General features: G+C 38.0%; 5 protein-coding genes across 5 annotated transcripts in view; 2 read left to right on the forward strand and 3 right to left on the reverse strand.

The window, feature by feature from the left end:
- LOC103511985 (short-chain specific acyl-CoA dehydrogenase, mitochondrial-like) overlaps positions 1–2,545 on the forward strand; it is a gene marked incomplete at its 5' end in the record, with an annotated part of 14,891 nt that extends 12,346 nt beyond the window's left edge. Inside the window, 2 exons of the mRNA XM_017445208.1 lie at positions 604–722; positions 2,398–2,545. Coding sequence (XP_017300697.1) covers positions 604–722; positions 2,398–2,545 — 267 coding nt within the window. The remainder of the gene's footprint in view (positions 1–603; positions 723–2,397) is intronic.
- Positions 2,546–3,544: 999 nt separating this feature from the next.
- Positions 3,545–10,251, reverse strand: LOC103511978 (protein LZIC-like). The gene is made up of 5 exons (XM_017445205.2): positions 10,036–10,251; positions 7,257–7,362; positions 6,667–6,723; positions 4,825–5,107; positions 3,545–4,393 (listed from the first exon to the last, which is right to left on the reverse strand). Exons 2-5 carry the CDS (start codon positions 7,286–7,288, stop codon positions 4,262–4,264), a joined length of 504 nt encoding a protein of 167 aa, XP_017300694.1. The 5' UTR covers positions 7,289–7,362; positions 10,036–10,251; the 3' UTR covers positions 3,545–4,261.
- Positions 7,655–10,042, reverse strand: LOC103511977 (caseinolytic peptidase B protein homolog). The gene has a single exon (XM_008476730.3). The coding sequence runs from the start codon at positions 9,851–9,853 to the stop codon at positions 8,030–8,032; it is 1,824 nt and encodes a 607-aa protein (XP_008474952.1). The 5' UTR covers positions 9,854–10,042; the 3' UTR covers positions 7,655–8,029.
- Positions 10,252–10,309: 58 nt separating the features above from the next.
- Positions 10,310–11,324, forward strand: LOC103511986 (tRNA-splicing endonuclease subunit Sen34). The gene is made up of 3 exons (XM_008476738.1): positions 10,310–10,343; positions 10,709–10,870; positions 11,134–11,324. Exons 1-3 carry the CDS (start codon positions 10,310–10,312, stop codon positions 11,322–11,324), a joined length of 387 nt encoding a protein of 128 aa, XP_008474960.1.
- A 526-nt stretch (positions 11,325–11,850) lies between these two features.
- Positions 11,851–18,418, reverse strand: LOC103511987 (60S ribosomal protein L7). Its single transcript, XM_026825588.1, has 5 exons — positions 18,286–18,418; positions 14,130–14,268; positions 13,617–13,901; positions 12,198–12,353; positions 11,851–12,046 (listed from the first exon to the last, which is right to left on the reverse strand). The coding sequence occupies exons 1-5, from the start codon at positions 18,300–18,302 to the stop codon at positions 11,936–11,938; spliced, it is 708 nt and encodes a 235-aa protein (XP_026681389.1). The 5' UTR covers positions 18,303–18,418; the 3' UTR covers positions 11,851–11,935.
- Between the last annotated feature and the right edge of the window lie 760 nt (positions 18,419–19,178).

The raw sequence follows: 19,178 nt of genomic DNA on the forward strand, positions 1-19,178 counted from the left end.
AAAAAACAACAACAACATGACCACCCCCTCACAACCATCACATTGATTGAATAATGTTCGCTCTCGGAATGGCCGACTTTCTCCTATCCTGTCTTCCTTCTTCGTCGATTTCGGGACGATAAGACCTTATCAGTTACAGTTCCCTCTATCAAACCTCTTGCATTTATAATGAAACTCCTTGTTTCACCGTAACTTTTGATCAGTTTGCCCGCTTTAAATAAAATTTAGCAGACATGTTTACTTGATTACATTGTTTACCATACAGAGGATTTGTAAATGCAATTTCTTTGTGTTATGTCACAACTTTGGTGCTCACTGCAGCATTGTAGGATTTTTCCCAATACATATCTCAATAATCCTAACAACCAATGTTTACCTACCATGCTGGCACCGGTCGCTATGCGCATTTACATGTCATAGCTACTCATTTTCCTCACGAGGCTGAGTGGGCCCCGCAACAGCCAGTCACGGGATCAATCATTTGCATGATACAAATTTCTTGACCCCGCCGGGAATCGAACCCGGGTCTCCCGCGTGCAAGGCGAGGGCAGTGACCACTACGCCATGGGAGCTGCTTCATTATTTTATTCCTTTTTTTCCCAGAATGCCTCGATGGCCAAATGGACAGCCTCTGAAACAGCTACTTTCGTTTCGCATAATTGTATACAAATATTGGGTGGAATGGGTTATGTGGCAGATATGCCAGCAGAGCGACATTACAGGTAACAACTATGCTAGAATAATCTAGGCAAAGGTCAATGTTTACTACTGGCGTTGCTTGCTTTAACATTGGTGGGTATCACAGCGTTACAATAACTTGGTAATTTTATCCTAATATTTTTTTGTGACTCAACTTTTAATACTGTCACTGATCGCCTCCCAACCCTCGGCACGAAGCTCAGTCCGAATAAAAAATTTGGTGTGAACATCACACGACTTTCCTTATCCTATTGAATGATGCTTATTTGGGTGTTCTTCTACCCTAACTTTTACAATATCTCTAACCGTTTAGTCGGTATAGCTAAAAACCGCCAAAACACGGTCGAAATCTGTCCGAAAGCGGCAAAAATACCGCTAACCGCAGCACCTATCTCAACAAGTCTCTAGCTCATACCGTTCCCGAGATATTGTTAAATTACACCGAAAACCGCCAAAAAGCGGTAAAATACCGCCAAGCGTTGAACGGATCTTAACCAAAAGTTTCGTGTCGCATCCTTGTCACATTTGACATCTAGATACCAAATTTCTAGTCTCTAGCTCTTACCGTTCTCGAGATATTTTGTTTACAGACAGACACACACACGGACCAATGGCTGAAAATTTGGATTTAGATTCTAGGAACCTAAAAAAGTGTTTTGGCACTACTTTCCTTCCTATAGGATAAGGAAAGTAAAAATAGTTGAAAATCTAAATAAATCTAAATAAAATAAAAATTGTTGAGGTTGCGATAGCTTTTGAGTATTCGAGGAAAAGGAAGAAGGAGAAGACAAAGAATATGAAGAAACTAGGTCAGGGGCTTCCACCTTCCATGTGTATGCGGGCCATTGCGGGCAACATTCTATATTGGGAGTTGGGAGGTACTTCGCGGGCCACATATATACATAAGGGAGCACCCTCCACCCCCCCAGAACTTTTCCAGAATTCAGTCCCGATCGAATTTTGGCGCCGCGGGCGAATTTTTCCAAAAGTATTCTAATTGTAGCAATGTGGCCGCGGCCGCTAGTTGGAAACCCCTGAACTAGGTCAAACTAAGTTCAAACAGCTAAGGCGGCCCATCCTCTCGCGAATTTTTAGCCCGTAATTTATTCGATCGTGATTAAAGAATACCTATGTACCTACCTAATTTGTTTATATTTTCGTTTAATTAAATTATGTATTTGATTTGATTTTGATTTTACTTTCATGTAATGATTAAAATCAAGACTAGAGCCCCGTTCTCTCTTTATTCTTTAAGTGACCCATCCTTTATTGGGCCTTGTCGCTCGGCGTAGCTTAACATAGGTAACGCCCTAAAATCGGGTCTTAAATGATCGACTAAAGTGTATCCTAAACTTCTCGCTTTGTGTCAATAGGTCGTCGCGCGCAGTTTCCGAGATCAGAGCTCATTTGGTTGAGGAATGTGAAAAAATCCCCACAAAACCAGTTTTTTTTTTTGGCTTTATTGTTTCTCTGGACAAAATTTCGCAACCACCTTGTTTCGTGGTCCTGGTAAAAAACCTTTAATTGATATATAGGTCCGACAGGTTGGATCCAGTACTTCTATATGGGACAGAACCAGACGACGACACCAAAGCGAATACAATAGGCCCGTCACAGTATACCTCTTTTTTATTACTATCGTAAAAATAGAAGGAAGGACAAGCTCTCAATAAAATATGAACATCTTAAAATGGTCAGAGATGCCAGGATAGCGGTTCGAGATATCTCACCGCGGGACCATACTGAATCCAAGCAACTTCTCGTTAGCAGCAGTTCTGACGCAGAATATGGGGACTCAAAGCTAGATAGGTCTGGAAATGTTCTTCCCCTCAAAAAGGAACAATGATCGAAATCGCAAACAATATGTACTTTTGAGCTACCCTAAAGAAATAATATACCGCCGCTAGCGCCCCTCGCCCTTCTTATTCCAATACACGTTGATATTAAACCCTGAGGCGCAACTGGTGATTACTAAAAGCTTATCATTCTTTGAATGCAGCACTATACAGTACAGTCTGCCATGATATGAGCTTCATTATGCTGGCTCAGCGTTGGAGTGTTTGAGTTGAACTGAGTGCACGGAGAAAATAGGCTCGAACGTCTAATGAAAAAGAAATACCTGTGCCCACAGTACACGAAGTGGAAAGTATGGGGAAATTTTGTCTTCAAATGAATTTTTTTTCACATTTGAATGAAAGGAATAGACAAGGTGTATGTTATTAGGTCTGAGGAAGGTAAGGAGAGGATAGGCACGATCGAGCTAGGCCATTTTCCAGCCTCTGTGCTGATTTAATGGGGTACCAGTTTGAGGAGCCTACCAAGCACCAGTTATATGGATAAGACGTCAAAAAAGGACAAAAGAAAAAAAATACCAAGAAGACATATCTGAAATTGCTCAGTAACATTTTAGTCACAGGGAAGCATTAGAGTCTTTTACCAAGATTCAGATCCAGTTCATAAGGCTAAATTCACTCAGGCATGGCTAAAACACCATGTTACGGAGTTTATCAAGTTTGAAGAATGGACCTTGGAAAGTACTGATTTGAAGCATTTGGATTATGATGCTTAGCCAGATTAAAGCTAATGTCCTGTAGTAAATGTCATAGGAATTTGGAAGGTATGAAGTTAATCTGGAGAGAGCAGATTATTCCATGAATAAGGCGCGTACTTGGAGTGATGATTTGCTCAACACTCTAAAGCCCTGTGTCTGTGTGAAGGCTAGAGGTGACGATTTCGAATGAAAGTAGGTATGTATATTTCATTTGTTTCTTAATACATTATTTTCTCATAAATTCAAATGATTGAATTTTTAAATCTTGCCTTCTTTATCGAACTTTTTATTTTATTTACTTCTAACCACGTATGTATGTAAGTGGAGGTGGGGAGGGTTGGCGAACGGTTGGCAATTCCGGCGGATGATGTTGGTTTAGTGTGGACCTGCCTCCTGATCACATTTGGCTATAGATTGAAATTCAAAATATGTCCTATTTGCTGGTGGATATATCTCATTAATCATGAGATGTGTCCACCAGCAAACTCAATTTGAAATTTATTTAACCTATATGAAAAATATGTATACTTAAAATGTCAAATAAAAATTACAATTACAAATTTATGGTGTAACAGAACTTATGGCAAGACTACGTACAAGTAAAATGTGAGAGAAAAAAATCTGGCGTGAACATCACAAAACTTTATATTAAGTACATTACGGATCTATAAAAAAAAAGAGAGTGATGATTGAAGATAAAAAATATTTTCCTGGTTAGTAGGTGGGTGGTATAATATGGTGGGGTCTGTTTTTCACGAAATTTTCAATCACATACTTGGAAGAAACAAGAAATTCCATATAAAATTTCATTGCTCCACAAAAATCTATTCTCAAGGTACTTTGTCTTTATAGGTGTATATCATGTACAATTGTACATCCAAGAAATACAATAGTTTGTTAATCACTTGGCAAAGAAATGAGGAAGTACCAAGTACCTACAAAGTGCGTACCTACTCCCTACGGTCAACAGCTACTTAACCCACGACACAATAATAATACTGATAAGGAACTTCAAGGTAATTCACCTGATTTCAGAGTGTCAAAAGATAACAGATTTGATTTGCTTTCATGATCCACAATAAACTGCAGTTGATCCGAGGTCAAGTGTTCATTCAAATGCCTTAATGCTCTTAGCACTTCAAGCTGCAACAAATAATCAAGAATATTTATATTTTTATATAAATACAACTTTTTAAAAGAGGTTTGACAGAGGGAACTGTTACAAAAGAGACCTTATAGTTCCGAAATAGAAGAGAGAAGGAAACAGGATAGGAGAAAGCCAGTCTTTCTGAGAACGAAACTTATTTGATTAGGATAATGTTCGCCTCGGGCGGGAATCGAACCCGCGACCTAGCGCTTACGGAGCAGGCGCGCTACCCTCCAAGATAACTAGGCTGGCTATCCATATAAATTAAAATTAAATTTGTCAAGTCCAAAGTCCGGACAATATTTCTGTTGGAAAAGTTGGGCTACACATCTTGGTCTAAACTCTAAATAAACCTCCGTCCGGGAAAATTCGATATAAGTACCTACTTAGCACACCATCGGAATGAAAATCTCTCTTTCTTTCTAACCTTATCTCCAACATTGGACGTTTTTCCCAGCTTGATATCTCTGTCAATTTGATTCAGTCTTTCTCTCAGCAATTCTGGTTCTTTGTTGGCAAACATTTTGATGACAGCAGGCGTTTTGAAGGCTTCACTGATGGCTGCCTGTGTTGTGCGTTGTAGTTGGGCTATCTCGTCATCCACGGTTATGTTACCACTGGTCATTTTGGTCAGTCTTGCGTCAAACTCTTTTAGTTGCTCCAGAGTATCTTGTCGTGAGTTTTCATACTCGTCACCATCAAGGTCGTCCCTGAAAGATAGAAAATATTATAATCAAATATAAATAACTAGCTGAATTCCGTCGCTTCTCTCCGGAATCCCGCTAGTTCATCCCGAGGCATGGCCAAACTTGTAGAAAAGGCATGGCCGAACTTGTAGAAAATAATAAAAATACGGTTACATCCTATGTATACCTACCTAATTTGTTTAATATTCAGTTTATCATTATTCTTGATTTGATTTTTTGATTTTACTTTCATGTGATGATTCAGGCTCTAGTCTTGATTTTAAATTTAAAATCAAGACTAGAGCCTGTTCTCCCTTTCTTCCCAATATAATGTTTAAGTCACCCATCCATTTATTGGCCTTTCTCGGCGTAGCTTAACACAGGTGACGTTAAAACCGGTCTTAAATTATCGACTGAAGTGTTATGTAAAACTTTCTGGCTTTGTGTTCATAGGTCGTCGCGACAAATGTCAAGATCTGAGCTCATTTCTGTGAGAAAATGTGAAAAAAAAAATCCCCGAAAAACCATTTTTTGGCTTTTTGGTTCTCTGGACAAATTTTGCACCACCACTTTCGTGTTCCTGGTAAAAAGCAATGTTGGTCGAGAGCGGAACATTTCTCTCCCGCAGTCTCTGCTTCCTGTGTATTTCTTATGGAGATTTTAACGATCAAAAATTGATCATATCTCAGGATCGGTTTAGATTTTCGCAAAATCCTTTATTATTGCACACCTAGACCATAAAAGGAATATTCCTACCAAATTTCAGCTTTCTAGGTGTTGTGGTTCTAGAGATAGAGAAGTTCTGGGAATTTTGGGATTTGGACTTTGGATTAGTTTGGATTTGGAAAAGAACAAAGCAACAAAGACCATCTGAAGTCTGATCAAGAAAGTGGCAATTTTTCTGATAGTGAAGAGACAATCCACCATGATAGCCATACATATTGATTCTCAACATAATGCCTTTATTTGGAATGCTCAAGGTAAGTAATACAAGCTTACCTACCTCTAGTTAATAGGAATTAAGGAAAGGAGGTAGTAGTTGCCATTTTTGAAGAGAAGTTTTAATGGCGGTACCAATCATGTAGCTCTCGGATTTTTTCCTTTTTTTAGGGCATTAGGGTAGTTTTCCGGTATTTTCTTAGCTTTAAAATAGTTAGTGCTTTTCTTTAGGTTTCTCGCGAGTAGTGATGGGCCGAGTGAATGATTTTACTCGAGTGGACTCGAGTTTGACTTCACTCGAGTGCACTCAATTATTATTTTGTTCCACTCGAGTGGAAAAACTATTCATTGGGTTCTCTGACCCGAGTTCACTCGCACACTCGCCACATATTATTGCAAAAGTTTTCTAACGTGGTCCATAGTTGGCCCTAATAGTAAAAAAAATCTACATACCCAAATAAAACGATTTGACCGTTTTGGATCAATTTTTCGTGCATGTTACGTTAATAGTACAAGAGTAACCGCTTCTCAAAATCGTCACTTTCCATCCTTATTGAAAATAGCAGCAGCACCGCGCCGGCGCCGCTTCAAAATCATGCCTAAATTTAGTGAAATAAATAAATAAAAAAGATAAAATAACTCACTTGCATTCCTCCAGGTCTGCCAACTGATGCACCAATCTTTTCAACTGATCCTCCAAGTTTTGTTTCAAATCCCCGAAAAACCATTTTTTGGCTTTTTGGTTCTCTGGACAAATTTTGCACCACCACTTTCGTGTTCCTCCTGGTAAAGGAATGAACTCCTCCGCAACACTCGCCACCACACAGTACGATCGTCCATCGCCAATGAACTCCGCCATCTTGGATGGACAGTTGATGAAGAAATCAGCTGCATCTCTGAAGATTCTTCTACCAGACGGTGTGACATTGTCGCTGTCAACACCACAGACGACACCAAAGCGAATACAATAACCCGTCCCTCATACATTTTTTTATTACTATCGTAATAATAAAGGAAGGACGGGCTAAAAAGGGGGATTTTTTGTGCATGTGGGAAAAATAATTTGTCATCCGGCAACACTGTTTGATATACAAAAACCAGGAACCAGGAAGCGGGAAGTTTGAATTTTAAATTTGAATATATTTATAGAAGTTCTGGGAATTTTGGGATTTGGACTTTGGATTAGTTTGGATTTGGAAAAGAACAAAGCAACAAAGACCATCTGAAGTCTGATTTTTGTTTCAACTTCACATTCTCTTTAGACATGATTAAGGATTTAGATAAACTCCTAGATTCTAGTGAATCTACCTTTTGCTTGTGCTAACAAAATGGGCCTGAATCTGCAAGAATTCACATTTTGAACAAGTGAAAGTTATGAACTTAAACAATACAAATTGTTATTAGAACAGTATTGTGCAATACTGACATTACTGACGCAAATCAAACTTAAAACTACCCTGTGTTCTTGTCATAATACTCAAAATTGACTTCTCACTACTGAATGCCTATGAAACATCAGAGAAGACATACCCATCTATTTCTAAATTTCTTACACTTCTTAAAATATGATTTCAAGCATCTCACGGCCTTTTTGAAAGCATGACATTCTAAGAAGAATAAATCGGTACCCTATTTTCTTTTTACAATGTATATTATTTATTTATTATCATTGTTATTCCAAAAGATTTTTTCAAAGGTAGGCTGGTAGGTACCTTTTGTACCTAGTACCTGCACAAGTGCACAATACACACAACAAGAAAATTGTATCTATCTGGATAACACTTATCAAATTTAATAATGATAATAACTGTATAATAATTAGATATAATAATTACCTATGGAGAAATATCAAGCAAAAGACTGTTCTTAAAACTAAAATACATTAAGAAAACTTGATTTATTTATTACTTTCAGTAAATAATGTAGATAGGTACCTATTACACACCTACCAGTTTACAAAGGAAACAAATAAATAAAATATCACAATTTCATTCTGAACTTTATGTTTCAAACAACATCAATGAAATCTTTCATTCCCTTCTTTTTTACTTTAAGTTTAATAATACCACCTTTAGCACTATCCTCTGAAACTTCCTTTGACCACTGAACATAAAGTCTCACAAAACTACCTTTTCCTATGACTGATTTTTCATGAGCTGCAGCCAGTTGACTGACAACTTGCCTTTCTACTTCATGTTTGATAGATCTAGCTCCATAATGTACATCATATCCATCAGCTAGTATAGTTTCTACATCAATATCCCAAACAATATTAATATTGTGTTTATCTAAAGCTTTCTTAGCCCAGAAATTAAGTTCTCTACAAACTAAAGTATGAAGCTCTGACTTAGAAAATGGTAAAAAGTAAACTATTTCATTAATTCTTCCTAAAAATTCATCTCTCCTAAAATGTCTTTTCAGAATTGGCTGTACAACATGATCTTTAAAATGTCTGGAGATAGTTACATCTAGATTACTGCCTTGAGATTTTGATATACTTGGTGTTCTCTTAGAAAATTCTTCTCCTTCTTTTCTTAGCTGGAGAGCATGCTGGGCTATTTCATTGCTTGCTAGGTTTGATGTCATCACAAAAATAGCATCCTTGCATTCTATAGTTTTTCCTTTACCATCGGTAAGCCTTCCTTCATCAAATAATTGCAGAAGAACTGTAAGAACATCAGGATGTGCTTTGTCTACCTCATCAAATAACACTACAGCATTTGGACATTTCTTCAATCTTTTAGTAAGTTGACCTCCGTCATCATGACCCAGATAGCCTGGGGGGGCTCCAATTAGTTTGGCTACCTCATGTTTCTCCTGATACTCAGACATGTCAAGTCTGATAAATGCTTCCTTTTTGTCTCTGTGAATATAAAAAGCCAACTGCTTTGCTAGCTCTGTTTTTCCAATCCCAGAAGAACCCAGGAACAAAAACACCAATGGGTGGTCATCATCTGTCCATCCATTTTCTTTCCTTTTGATTGCAGCAGAAATAATATTGATAGCACTTTCTTGGCCCACAATTCTATCCTTCAGCCTTTGTTCTAAGGGATATTTTCTCCTTTCTTCTGCTTCCTTTTCTCTTTGAAGGTCTGCATATTTCTCAGCATATTTTTGAAGGATTTGTTTAATGTTTGCATCTTCTGCATAGTCTGAAGGAATATGACCAGAGTTGTCCTTTACAGTTGGATCAGCACCACTTTTCAACAAGAGTTCAACAACCTCTGTATTTCCAGCAACAACACCATAGTGGAGGGCACTGAATCCTAAAAAGGTCATGTTTGGATTTAGAACATCATTGAATTCATCTTCTCTTTTTAACAAGACCTCAAAAGGGTTCATTTTCTTCTCAGCTGCAGTTCTATGTACAGTATTGAATAAATCTCCTAGATTAGGATTGGCACCAGCTTCAAGTAAAACTCTCACATTGTCAACTTTCCCATTAATAGCAGCAACATGTAATGGTGTCCACCCCAATGGATGTCTCATGTTAACATCAAGTTTACTATTTTCTATGAAAGTTTTTAATTCTTTAGCAGAACCATATCTTGCTGCTCTAAACAAAGTTAGATCTTTTATGCTCTGGCATTCCAATAATGTCAGAGCTAGAGAGCAAGCAGAAGCAAATAATAAATTATTATACATACAAGTGTTATTTGATTGACGGATCTTTGGGAAGACTGACAAACATGATTTGAAGTCAGCTTGAGTTGATTGTGTTGTGTAGAAAAGTTTTGAACTTTGGAAGCCTCTTTTATATGGTTTTTGTTTGAAATAATTACTAAGAATACAGAGGACAAGTTGTCTTCTCTGGACCAGTATTCTGAACATTGTTATGGTGAGAAGTGATCTTTCTATTGAAAAAGAGTCATTAAGTTGCCAAACAAACAGAGTGTTCTCCTTTGAAGTGTGTGTCCTGGAACTTTGTCTACAGAGTGGATACTTCAGTAGGCAGCTAATAAAATCATGTTAGGGTGAGTTCATAGTGGGTAAGTAGGTAGGTAGGTACATACCCTTTCAAATTGATAAACTTGTTCAGAAGGCAAACACTGAGTAAAACTAAAGAATGTGAAAATGGCTAGCCGAACTCTATTAAACACTAGAAATCTCTTATCACTAAGGTAGTTAGGTATCAAAAATATTCAAAATGAAATATGAAAATTAATAAAAAAATTAAAAATCAAAAGTTAAAGTTCTCCTGAGCCTGAGCTTCTTATCATTTTTTTTTTTTTTTTAATACAAATTACAAATATACAGTGTTGCCAGATTAGATTAGGGGATTTCCCCATGAATCCCATGATACAAGGGGATTTCTACCATGGTAGATTTCCCACTCCAAATATGCAGTGTTGTCAGAGTCGGGAATTCGTAGAAGGAATTTCCTATACCTATTATAGGAAAATAATGCAACCAAAGGAATTTTCCAAGTAATTTCAAGATACCTACCCTCCTGTTCTTCTTTTTTTTTGCAGATTTTTTTTTTAATCACGGGCAAATAAGCTGGGCCCGTCCCTCCGGGATTTTTTTAGCCCGTAGTTTATTTGATCGTGATTAGAGAAAATCAGTATACCTATGTATACCTACCTAATTTGTTTAATATTCAGTTTATCATTATTCTTGATTTGATTTTTTGATTTTACTTTCATGTGATGATTCATTAAATGTGGATTATTTTAACTCTTGCAGAAGATCCCTGGCTGGAATATGAAGATCTGGATTCAAAATACTGGACACACCCAGAGACCAAGAAAGATATATTGAAATATTCTATTTTCAAAGATTTATGGCACAAAAATTATTTCATAACCAATGGCAATAAGTTTGGTGGTGATTATCTAGTCTACAAAGGTAAAATATCTTGATTCTTGGGTAGCTAAAGTATGTGTGTAAATTTCCCAATTTTCATTAATATAGTAATTGGAAAAATAGTGCAACTGTATTCTCTGAAAATACAAAGGCAATAAGCCACTTGATTCAATCATAATGGCTACCCATTATGATTCAATGATGAAAGCTATCAACAAAACTTTTAATAAGGCGGCCTTAGGTAGAAAATATTTTAAAGAAATCAAACTCCCAATACATATAACCCATGTACTTGTTTCTTTCAGGTGACCCTAGTAAGTTCCATGCTGAATACATAGTCATCTGCAGATGTCATACAGAGACATTCAAAGCTGCAGAGTTAGCCATGTATGGTCGTGTAGGCTCCAATGCAAAGAAAAAAGTTGTCATTGGCAGCCTAAATCCAAATGGTCAAGTCATGTACCAATCACTCTCTTGGGCTGATCTTGTGACATGAAATTCAGGATAAAGTTTGTCCCAGGTGGGAATCAAACCAGCAACCTAGCACTTTCAAGGCAGGTGTGTTACTCTCCAAGCTAACCAGGCTGGTTTTCAGAAGTTTGATTTGATAGAAATTTATTAAGGGGAAGATTCAACTAGAACACCTCTTGATTTGTTATTGTGAAGTAAGCTGTGATAAACATCAATAAATGCCCTCAGGACTTTTGACTGAACATATCAAGTTTGTATTTTATTTTTTTCCTTTGTGGAGGAGGCAATCTTACCTGTAGAGGGGGTGTATTCTTTTGAACAAATAAGCTCAGAATAATGTTTCTGGGAAACCTACTCTAGGCAGGAAAACTAGTCCTAATTCAAGAGTTTTGATGTATTATTCTCAGGTAAGCATGGGATAAACCACACAACCTTGAGAATAAAAATCAACAGTTAGCCGATTGAAAGTAGTCAGATGATAAGTTATTGATTAGTCACTCAACCAGAGAGGTTATGAAATCAATAATAAGAGAAGAACTAAAAAACTGAGCTGAATTGGTTTGTCACAATTATCAATAACAGAATTTTTATTTATCAAAATAATTACAATAAGTATAACCAACCAGTTCATCGTATTTAGACCATCTTGCGGAGTAATTTGTTAATCTTGTCTTCTCGGTTACCAAAATCTCCACCTTCAACATAATGGATAGTCTTCTTACGCCATCCTCCAGTAGGGTTGTTCAACTGAAACCAAATTGGAATAGCACATTAGTTACATCAATAGTTAAAAGCATTATCAATAACAATACCTACATAATATTATAGTGAATTATACAGGCCCAAAATAGTCAGTTTCTTTTTTTTTTTTTTTGTACAAAATATCAAGAAAATTTACCTTGAATGGCCAAAGAGCATTTGAGGCATACTTGAAGTTATCTCCAACAGTGAACACCTCATGGATCAAATCCTCAACACAGATGATATTTTGTTTTCCTGAAACAGAAAGAAAAGGATTAATACAAAGTGAGAGTGAAATAAGTAACACAACATACTACCCCAAGATTCAATAAATAGTGCTTTCCATTGTCAATGTGAAAAAAAAAAAAAAAAAAAAAGGGAGGGGGCCTGTTCGTCTGCTTTGTAAGCGCTAGGCCGCGGCTTGGATTCTGCGCGGAGCGGATTTTATCCTGAACGGATAATGTTCTCGGAAGAGCTGGCTCTCTCCTATCCTGTCTTCCTCCTCTCTTCGATTACGGGACGATATGACCTTCGAAGTTACAGTTCCCTCTATCAAACCTCTTAAAAAAAAAAATTAATTCTATTCCTGTTCTTTAACCCTGCTCCGGGAACGGGACCCACATAGGTCCGGGCCTGACGATATTGGTGTCTCTATTCAAATCGGAGTAACACAGGAAGAAGACCCCACGGGGCCTTGAAATCGCCACCCAATATTAGATTAGTGTTCTGTGCGTCAGGCGTGGTCGTGACAGATCAAACTGTGAGGGTGCGAGTCCCAATCGTGAACCTTAAACTAGCCACTCAGTATCAGGTAGAGCTGGTCAGGTCTACCTGATAGAGTCAGTTCTAACTGATAGTGAGTGTGCACATCAGATATCAGGTAGACCTGACAGACGGACCTTTTCAGCCGTACCTGTCAAGTCTGCCTGATAGGGTGTGTACTAATCAGGTGTTATACATACCTGATAGTGAGTGGCTGGCCTTAGCAGTTACAGTTCCCTCTATCCAACCTCTTAAAAAAGCTGCCTGACAGTTTGCGCTGTTAAGACCATCCCTGAACATCACAGATCTACTTTTGGGATCAGGCATTGGATTTAGCCAGTATTGACAGCACGTTGAATTCACCAGCAACCACTGAAGTTGAGCAACGTTACGCGTGGTTGGTATCCGGTTGGGTGACCATCTGGACGATCGCGTGCTGCTGTCCTTTCATTCCTTTCCCGGCCCCATTTAGGCCCTCTCCTAGGTGTAAGGGGGGCCCCAAAAGTTAAGATAATAACAATAATAATAATAGTAGTGCTTATTTACACTGCTCGCATAGGACTGAAAAGTCCCTTTACTCCAGCAGTAGGCTACTACTATTATTGTGGTCAAATTCTCAAGACTCACATCAATTAATATGAAAATATGAACATCTATGGCAATCTAGGTGGAAAAAGTTTAACAAAGCTCTTATCTTGTCACTCAACAGGTTAAACCCAACATTAGTTAAAGTTTTAGCAGTTATACAGATCATTGCTCTCCTTGGAATAAAAACTTGGGATTTGCATTTAAAACCTAAAAGTTCTAAGCTTCAAAAATAACCTACACTCACCTTGTTTAGCCTTACAAAGATACCATTGTTGATCTGCCTCAGGCGCAGCAGTTGCAGAGTTTTTCTAACTTTGGGTGCAACTCTGTTGATACCTCTGATTCGGATAACAAAAGCAAGCTTGGCTTCTCCAGGAATATAATAATTGCCTCTTTTCTTGGCTTCACGCATCAATCTGATTTCATCACGCTCCTTAGCTCTGTATGCCTTGACATACTTTTCAGCTCTGATGAAGATTTCTCTGGTCTTCTTTTTTCTGTTGGCAAGGGCCTGCAAACAAAGAATTTGAAATTGATTAAATGATAGATAGGTAAATATTTCCAAAAATTACCATGGCTTAGTAATTCTCAGAACATAGGACCTGGAAGAACTGATGAGGTCCAAAATCTGATGAGCAATTTGAGTTCGAAAAAATGCCCCACAGTAATTAATCATATCAAAATAGACTGCAGCCAAAACAAAATTCATCATGCCCCCCCTCCCCTTATTGTTACTTACAGTGAGCTTCTTGTGCAGAGAGATGATACGGGAATTCTCACGCTTCTTGCGCTTTTTCAATACAGATTCTGGCACAACTGGCAGACCTTTTTTGGTCTTGGGCTTAGGTTCCTTGGGTTTGCCAGCGGTAGCTGCTTTCCTAGAAGAGAATGAAAATTCCAACATCAACTATAAGAACCTAGCCTCTATTCAAATGGAATTTTCATGTAGAATTGATAGTGCCGTATTAAGAATATATGCTCTACAGGGCTCCCAACTTGCATCAAGTTCTAGATATGGGAATAGGGCTATTATAAAGGGTTAGGTGATGGAATGTCTGCTCCTCACTCGAACTTTTAGTACTTTCCAGACCAAAAATCCTCAAGTATGTCATGATGCGATTGGAATGTTTTACAAATTCGAAGGATTAATCCAAGAATTTCTGAACCATATAGGGAATATACAAGGGATTATTGAGATAAAACAGGATAAATAACTTACTTTTCAACGTCGGCCATCTCTGCGGTTCACTTCACTTTCTGCAAAGAAAAGAAAACTAGAAAACAACAAAACAAAAACAACGATGGTGGATGGGATCTGGCACAGGGGAGCGTGTTGAGGACGAGATTTTTGTGGGAATTTTGCTATAAATCCCACCATTAAAAGAAATACCCTGAGGACGAGTGAAATTACATGGGATTTTTGTAGGTAGGTAAATAGGTATGTAGATGTAGGTAAATAGGTTAGATTTTTTGTGGGAAAGGGACGTTTTATGAAAAGTAAAATCCCATCCCCCTACTGTTGTCATGGGATTTTTCTCGAAAAATCTCGTCCTCAACACGCTCCCCTGTGCTAGATCCTGGTGGATGGTGAACCAAAACAAAACAAAAACAAAATCCACCGGTGAGAACAGAGTCAAGTGTACAGCAACCAGCAACTTTTTACTTTCCCTCTCAATAAAGACTTTAGCAGTAATTCAGTGACGTTAAATCGACCCTTCTGCGGTCTTGCAGAAGAGAGATGTTTTTCTCAATCGCATTATCACTCCAGCCTTCTAAAGTGTTCATCACACTCAATCTCGAATTCTGTACGCCATTTTGTATCAATTAATACCTCCTCTCTCTCTCCCTCTCTTTCCCTCTCATCCTCCCCTGTCTCTCTCTCTGCCCATCCCTTTTCCTTATCCATACCATGTCTTTCCACATAGTTTTAATCTCCATCTCCCTTCCTCTCTCCTCTCTCTCTCTCTTTCCCTCTCATCCTCCCCTCTCTCTCTTTCTCTCTCTCTTTATCCTTCCCTTTTTCCTATCCATACCATGCATTTCTACATAGTTTTAATCTCTCTCTCTCTCTCTCTTTCTCTCTTCTCCCTCTTTCCCACTCATCATCTTCCTCTTCTATTTCTCTCTCTCTTCCTTTTTTCCTCCCTCCCTCTCTCTCTCCCTCCCCCTCTCTCTATCTCCCTCTCTCTTTCTTACTCACTGGTCATTGAGTTCATGGTATTGGACGTTTTCAAATTACCCACTCATTCGATAAATGTGGCGACAAATGGAAATGAGAGAGAGAGAGAGAGAGAGAGAGAGAGAGGGAGAGAGAGAGAAGAAAAAAGAAATTAGACATGAAGAGGAAGAGAGAGATGGAGAGATAGAGAGAAAGACAAGGGAGAAAGGAAAGAAATATAGAAATGAAGAAAGAGAGAGGGAATGAGGGAGAGAAATGGATGGAAAGAGAGAGGAAATGTTACGAAATATAGGAGATAGAAAGAGGGGAAGGAGAGAGAGGGAGAGGTTTCTAAGGTTGGTGTTGACAAATCTCAAACTATTTCATCTTTTATTACTTTCGCAATTTTTCATATTTTTTTCCCTCCATTCCTCTTTTGACCTCTCTTCTTCTTTTCTCTTTTGACCCCTCTTTATCCTCCTCTTTATACTCGCATCACCCATGACCTCTTGGTAATGAAAAAGATAACAATAACCCATTTGAATATTTTTTGCCTCCTCCTTTTCTTTCTCTTCCACTTCTCCTTCTTCTTCTACTTCTCATCTTCTTCTTCTTCTTCTTCCCCTCCTCTTCTTCTTCTTCCCCTCCTCTTCTTATCCCTTTTCCCCTCCCCTCCTCTTCTCCTTCTTCTTCATCATCTTCTTCTTCTCCTTCTTCTTCTTCTTCATCTTCTCCTTCTTCTTCTTCTTCTCCTCCTTTTTCTTCTTCTTCTCCTTCTTCTTCTCCTTCTTTTTCTTCTTCTTCCTTCCTCTCCTCTTCTTCTACTTCTCATCTTCTTCTTCTTCTTCTTCTTCTTCTTCTTCCCCTTCTTCTTCTTCTCCTTCTTCTTCTTCTTAAATTTCCTTCTTCCCTTCCTTCATTTCCTCTTTTTTGTTCCTCTCTCATTTGTCTCCTTTTTACAACATTTTTTTTTACTTCTCTCTCTCTCTCTCCCTCTCTCTATCTCTCTCTTTTTTTCTTTGCTCCTCAATTTTTCATGTCCTTAATGTCATAAAGATTTGCCCTTTCTCTCTTTTTTTTTAAGTTTGGCCTTTTTGCTTCTCTCTCCCCTTCTTCCTCTCTCTCCCTTTTTCCTCTCTCTCTCTCTCTCTCTCTCTCTCTCTCTCTCTCTCTCTCTCTCTCTCTCTCTCTCTCTCTCTCTCTCGACGTACAAAATCAGCCGGGGTCAATAAAAAGTACCAATTAAATGCAAATTACCATAATTAATCGATCTATAGCCAAGTACAAATACTGGCCAGTTAAAACTACATATCTGATAATAAATCCGAATTCTTTTATTGAAAACAAAAGTGGTACCCAACGCTGTAATTTATTGATTTTTAAAAAAATAGAGGAGCGATGACCAATGTGGATCCTTGAAAATTTACAGACCCACGAAAAGAATCGGACTTGTAGTGCACAATAACAAAATATTATTTCTTTTTTTTTTTTCTTTTCTATGGATAGAAAACTCGTAAATCTCATATTGTTTCCAATGAGAACTAGATATTTTAAATACTTCAGTCCTTTACCAGCAGGATAAACAAAGTATATTCTATTTTATTTTATTTTTAGATATCAAATTCCCAGTTTTCCAATGAAGAATCTCTAAACAGGGTGTCCTTTTTTTAGAATTTCACATTATTAGTTTTTCATAAAAAATAAGCTCTAAGAGTCCAAGGGACCGAATTCTTCCACCGTCCCCACTTAGCATCACTTTCCCCTACAGTGCTACACCATGTTCGAATCACGTCTTATCTAAATTATGAAGGTGGTAGGTAATTATTTACCTACAAATTATATCTACCTCTAAATATTTACCCTACCTATCTACCTTAAAAAAAAACTTATTGGTAATAGAAAGTAAAAAAAAACCTATAAATCGTAGGTATCTACCGTTGCCGATGTTAAGACTACCGGTTTTTCAACCCACCAATCTGCGAAGTAATAAAACTCATGGACACAAACTCGACCTTAACCGAGTCAAAAAGACCGGAAACAGGGGAAGCTTGGACAAAATGGCCCTAGTGGAAAAACTGGGACCTAGAGACTCCTTACCTAATAAGCTCATAAACCTAACCTATGAGCTCATAAAATGCATGGACATAACACATGACCGCGACCTTATAAACCGAACCGAAGAAAAAAAGATCGGAAACAGGGGAAGGTTGGTCAAACTAGATCCCTTGGAAAAACAGGGACCTATAGACTCCTTACCTAACAACCTGTGAGTTCGTGAAATTCATGAACATAAACACGACCTTAAAAACCGAGTTAAAAAGACCGGAAATAGAGGAAGGTTGGTCAAAGTGGTCCTCTTGGGAAAAACAGGGACCTATAGACTCCTAACCTGAAAACCTGTGAGCTCATAAAATTCATTTACAAAATCGTGACCTTAACAATTGAGTCAAAGACAAAAAGACCGGAAATAGGGGAAGCTTGGACAAAGTTGTCCCCATGGAAAAACAGGGAGTGGAGTGCATAAACCGTTGTCTTTTTTTTCAAATAATATAATAATAATTTTATTTATTTGTATTATTATTTTAAATTTTTTTTCGAATTTTATTGAAGGAGGATGCCCAAGATCGAGAAAAGTGGAGAACGTCGTGTTGAAACCTGTCCTAGGACAGATCTACATCTATATATATATAGGGAATATACAAGGGATTATTGAGATAAAACAGGATAAATAACTTACTTTTCAACGTCGGCCATCTCTGCGGTTCACTTCACTTTCTGCAAAGAAAAGAAAACTAGAAAACAACAAAACAAAAACAACGATGGTGGATGGTGAACCAAAACAAAAAAAAAAACAAAATCCACCGGTGAGAACAGAGTCAAGTGTACAGCAACCAGCAACTTTTTACTTTTGACGGTTGGAGGGGGAATGGAGCAGTTGCAAATACCGCAAATGGGTAAAAATTATTAATAAATGGTCGATTCCTAGCTATAGCTATGTAAAAAGTTGGGAAAAATCCAAATCTGAGGTCAAAACTCCGAAATAATAACTGTGAAAGGTCGAAAATTCAATTTTTATTTTCCGTTAGAGTCCTGAACTCTGACGTCAGACTTCAGGAGATGCGCAGAAACGTATGCGCACACCACCCGGGGTGGATTTTATCCTGATGGGATAATTTTTGTTCTTGGAACGGCTGGCTTTTTCCTATCCTGTCTTTCTTCTCTCTTCGATTTCGGGATGATAAGACCATAGCAGTTACAGTTCCCTCTGTCAAACCTCTATTTTTTAAATCGATTTATCTCGGTATCCAGAAGTCGTAGAAGAAAAAAGAAAATTCCGTGGTCCTCATTTTTCCTGCTTTATGACTTTGAAACATCACCCATATAAGTAAGCGCAACTGATCTATTACGCGTAGAGGGAAATGGATTCCCCAAATGTGTAAATTCCCCCCCCCAAACGGTCATTTAAATACATAGTATCCTACAGCAGTAAAAAAAAAAAAAAATCGTGTGAAACTATGAAACTCACTTCAAATGGGAACGGGCGCGGGCCTAAGGCGACCTCGCGGACCACAGTTTGGGAAGTGATAACAACCGTGTGAGCGATGCAAGTTTAAAAAAATATCCACGCAA

The sequence above is a fragment of the Diaphorina citri genome, unplaced genomic scaffold (assembly GCF_000475195.1).
Source record: "Diaphorina citri unplaced genomic scaffold, Diaci psyllid genome assembly version 1.1 scaffold775, whole genome shotgun sequence".
NCBI lineage: Eukaryota > Metazoa > Arthropoda > Insecta > Hemiptera > Psyllidae > Diaphorina > Diaphorina citri.

Bases quoted from the DNA above. Each gene is read 5' to 3' on its own strand.
- LOC103511978 (XM_017445205.2), bottom strand. From the start codon at position 7,288: ATGTCTAAAGAGAATGTGAAGTTGAAACAAAA. The intron at 6,724-7,256 runs ATCAGACTTCAG...TTTGAAACAAAA, and splicing joins AATGTGAAGTTGAAACAAAA to CTTGGAGGATCAGTTGAAAA. The intron at 4,394-4,824 runs GTTAGAAAGAAA...TATTTGTTGCAG, and splicing joins CGTCCAATGTTGGAGATAAG to CTTGAAGTGCTAAGAGCATT.
- LOC103511977 (XM_008476730.3), bottom strand. From the start codon at position 9,853: ATGTTCAGAATACTGGTCCAGAGAAGACAACTTGTCCTCTGTATTCTT.
- LOC103511986 (XM_008476738.1), top strand. From the start codon at position 10,310: ATGAATCCCATGATACAAGGGGATTTCTACCATG. The intron at 10,344-10,708 runs GTAGATTTCCCA...TAACTCTTGCAG, and splicing joins ACAAGGGGATTTCTACCATG to AAGATCCCTGGCTGGAATAT. The intron at 10,871-11,133 runs GTAAAATATCTT...TGTTTCTTTCAG, and splicing joins TGATTATCTAGTCTACAAAG to GTGACCCTAGTAAGTTCCAT.
- LOC103511987 (XM_026825588.1), bottom strand. The intron at 13,902-14,129 runs GTAAGTAACAAT...CTTTGTTTGCAG, and splicing joins CTCTGCACAAGAAGCTCACT to GCCCTTGCCAACAGAAAAAA. The intron at 12,354-13,616 runs TGAAGCTTAGAA...ATCTTGGGGTAG, and splicing joins AGGTGAGTGTAGGTTATTTT to TATGTTGTGTTACTTATTTC.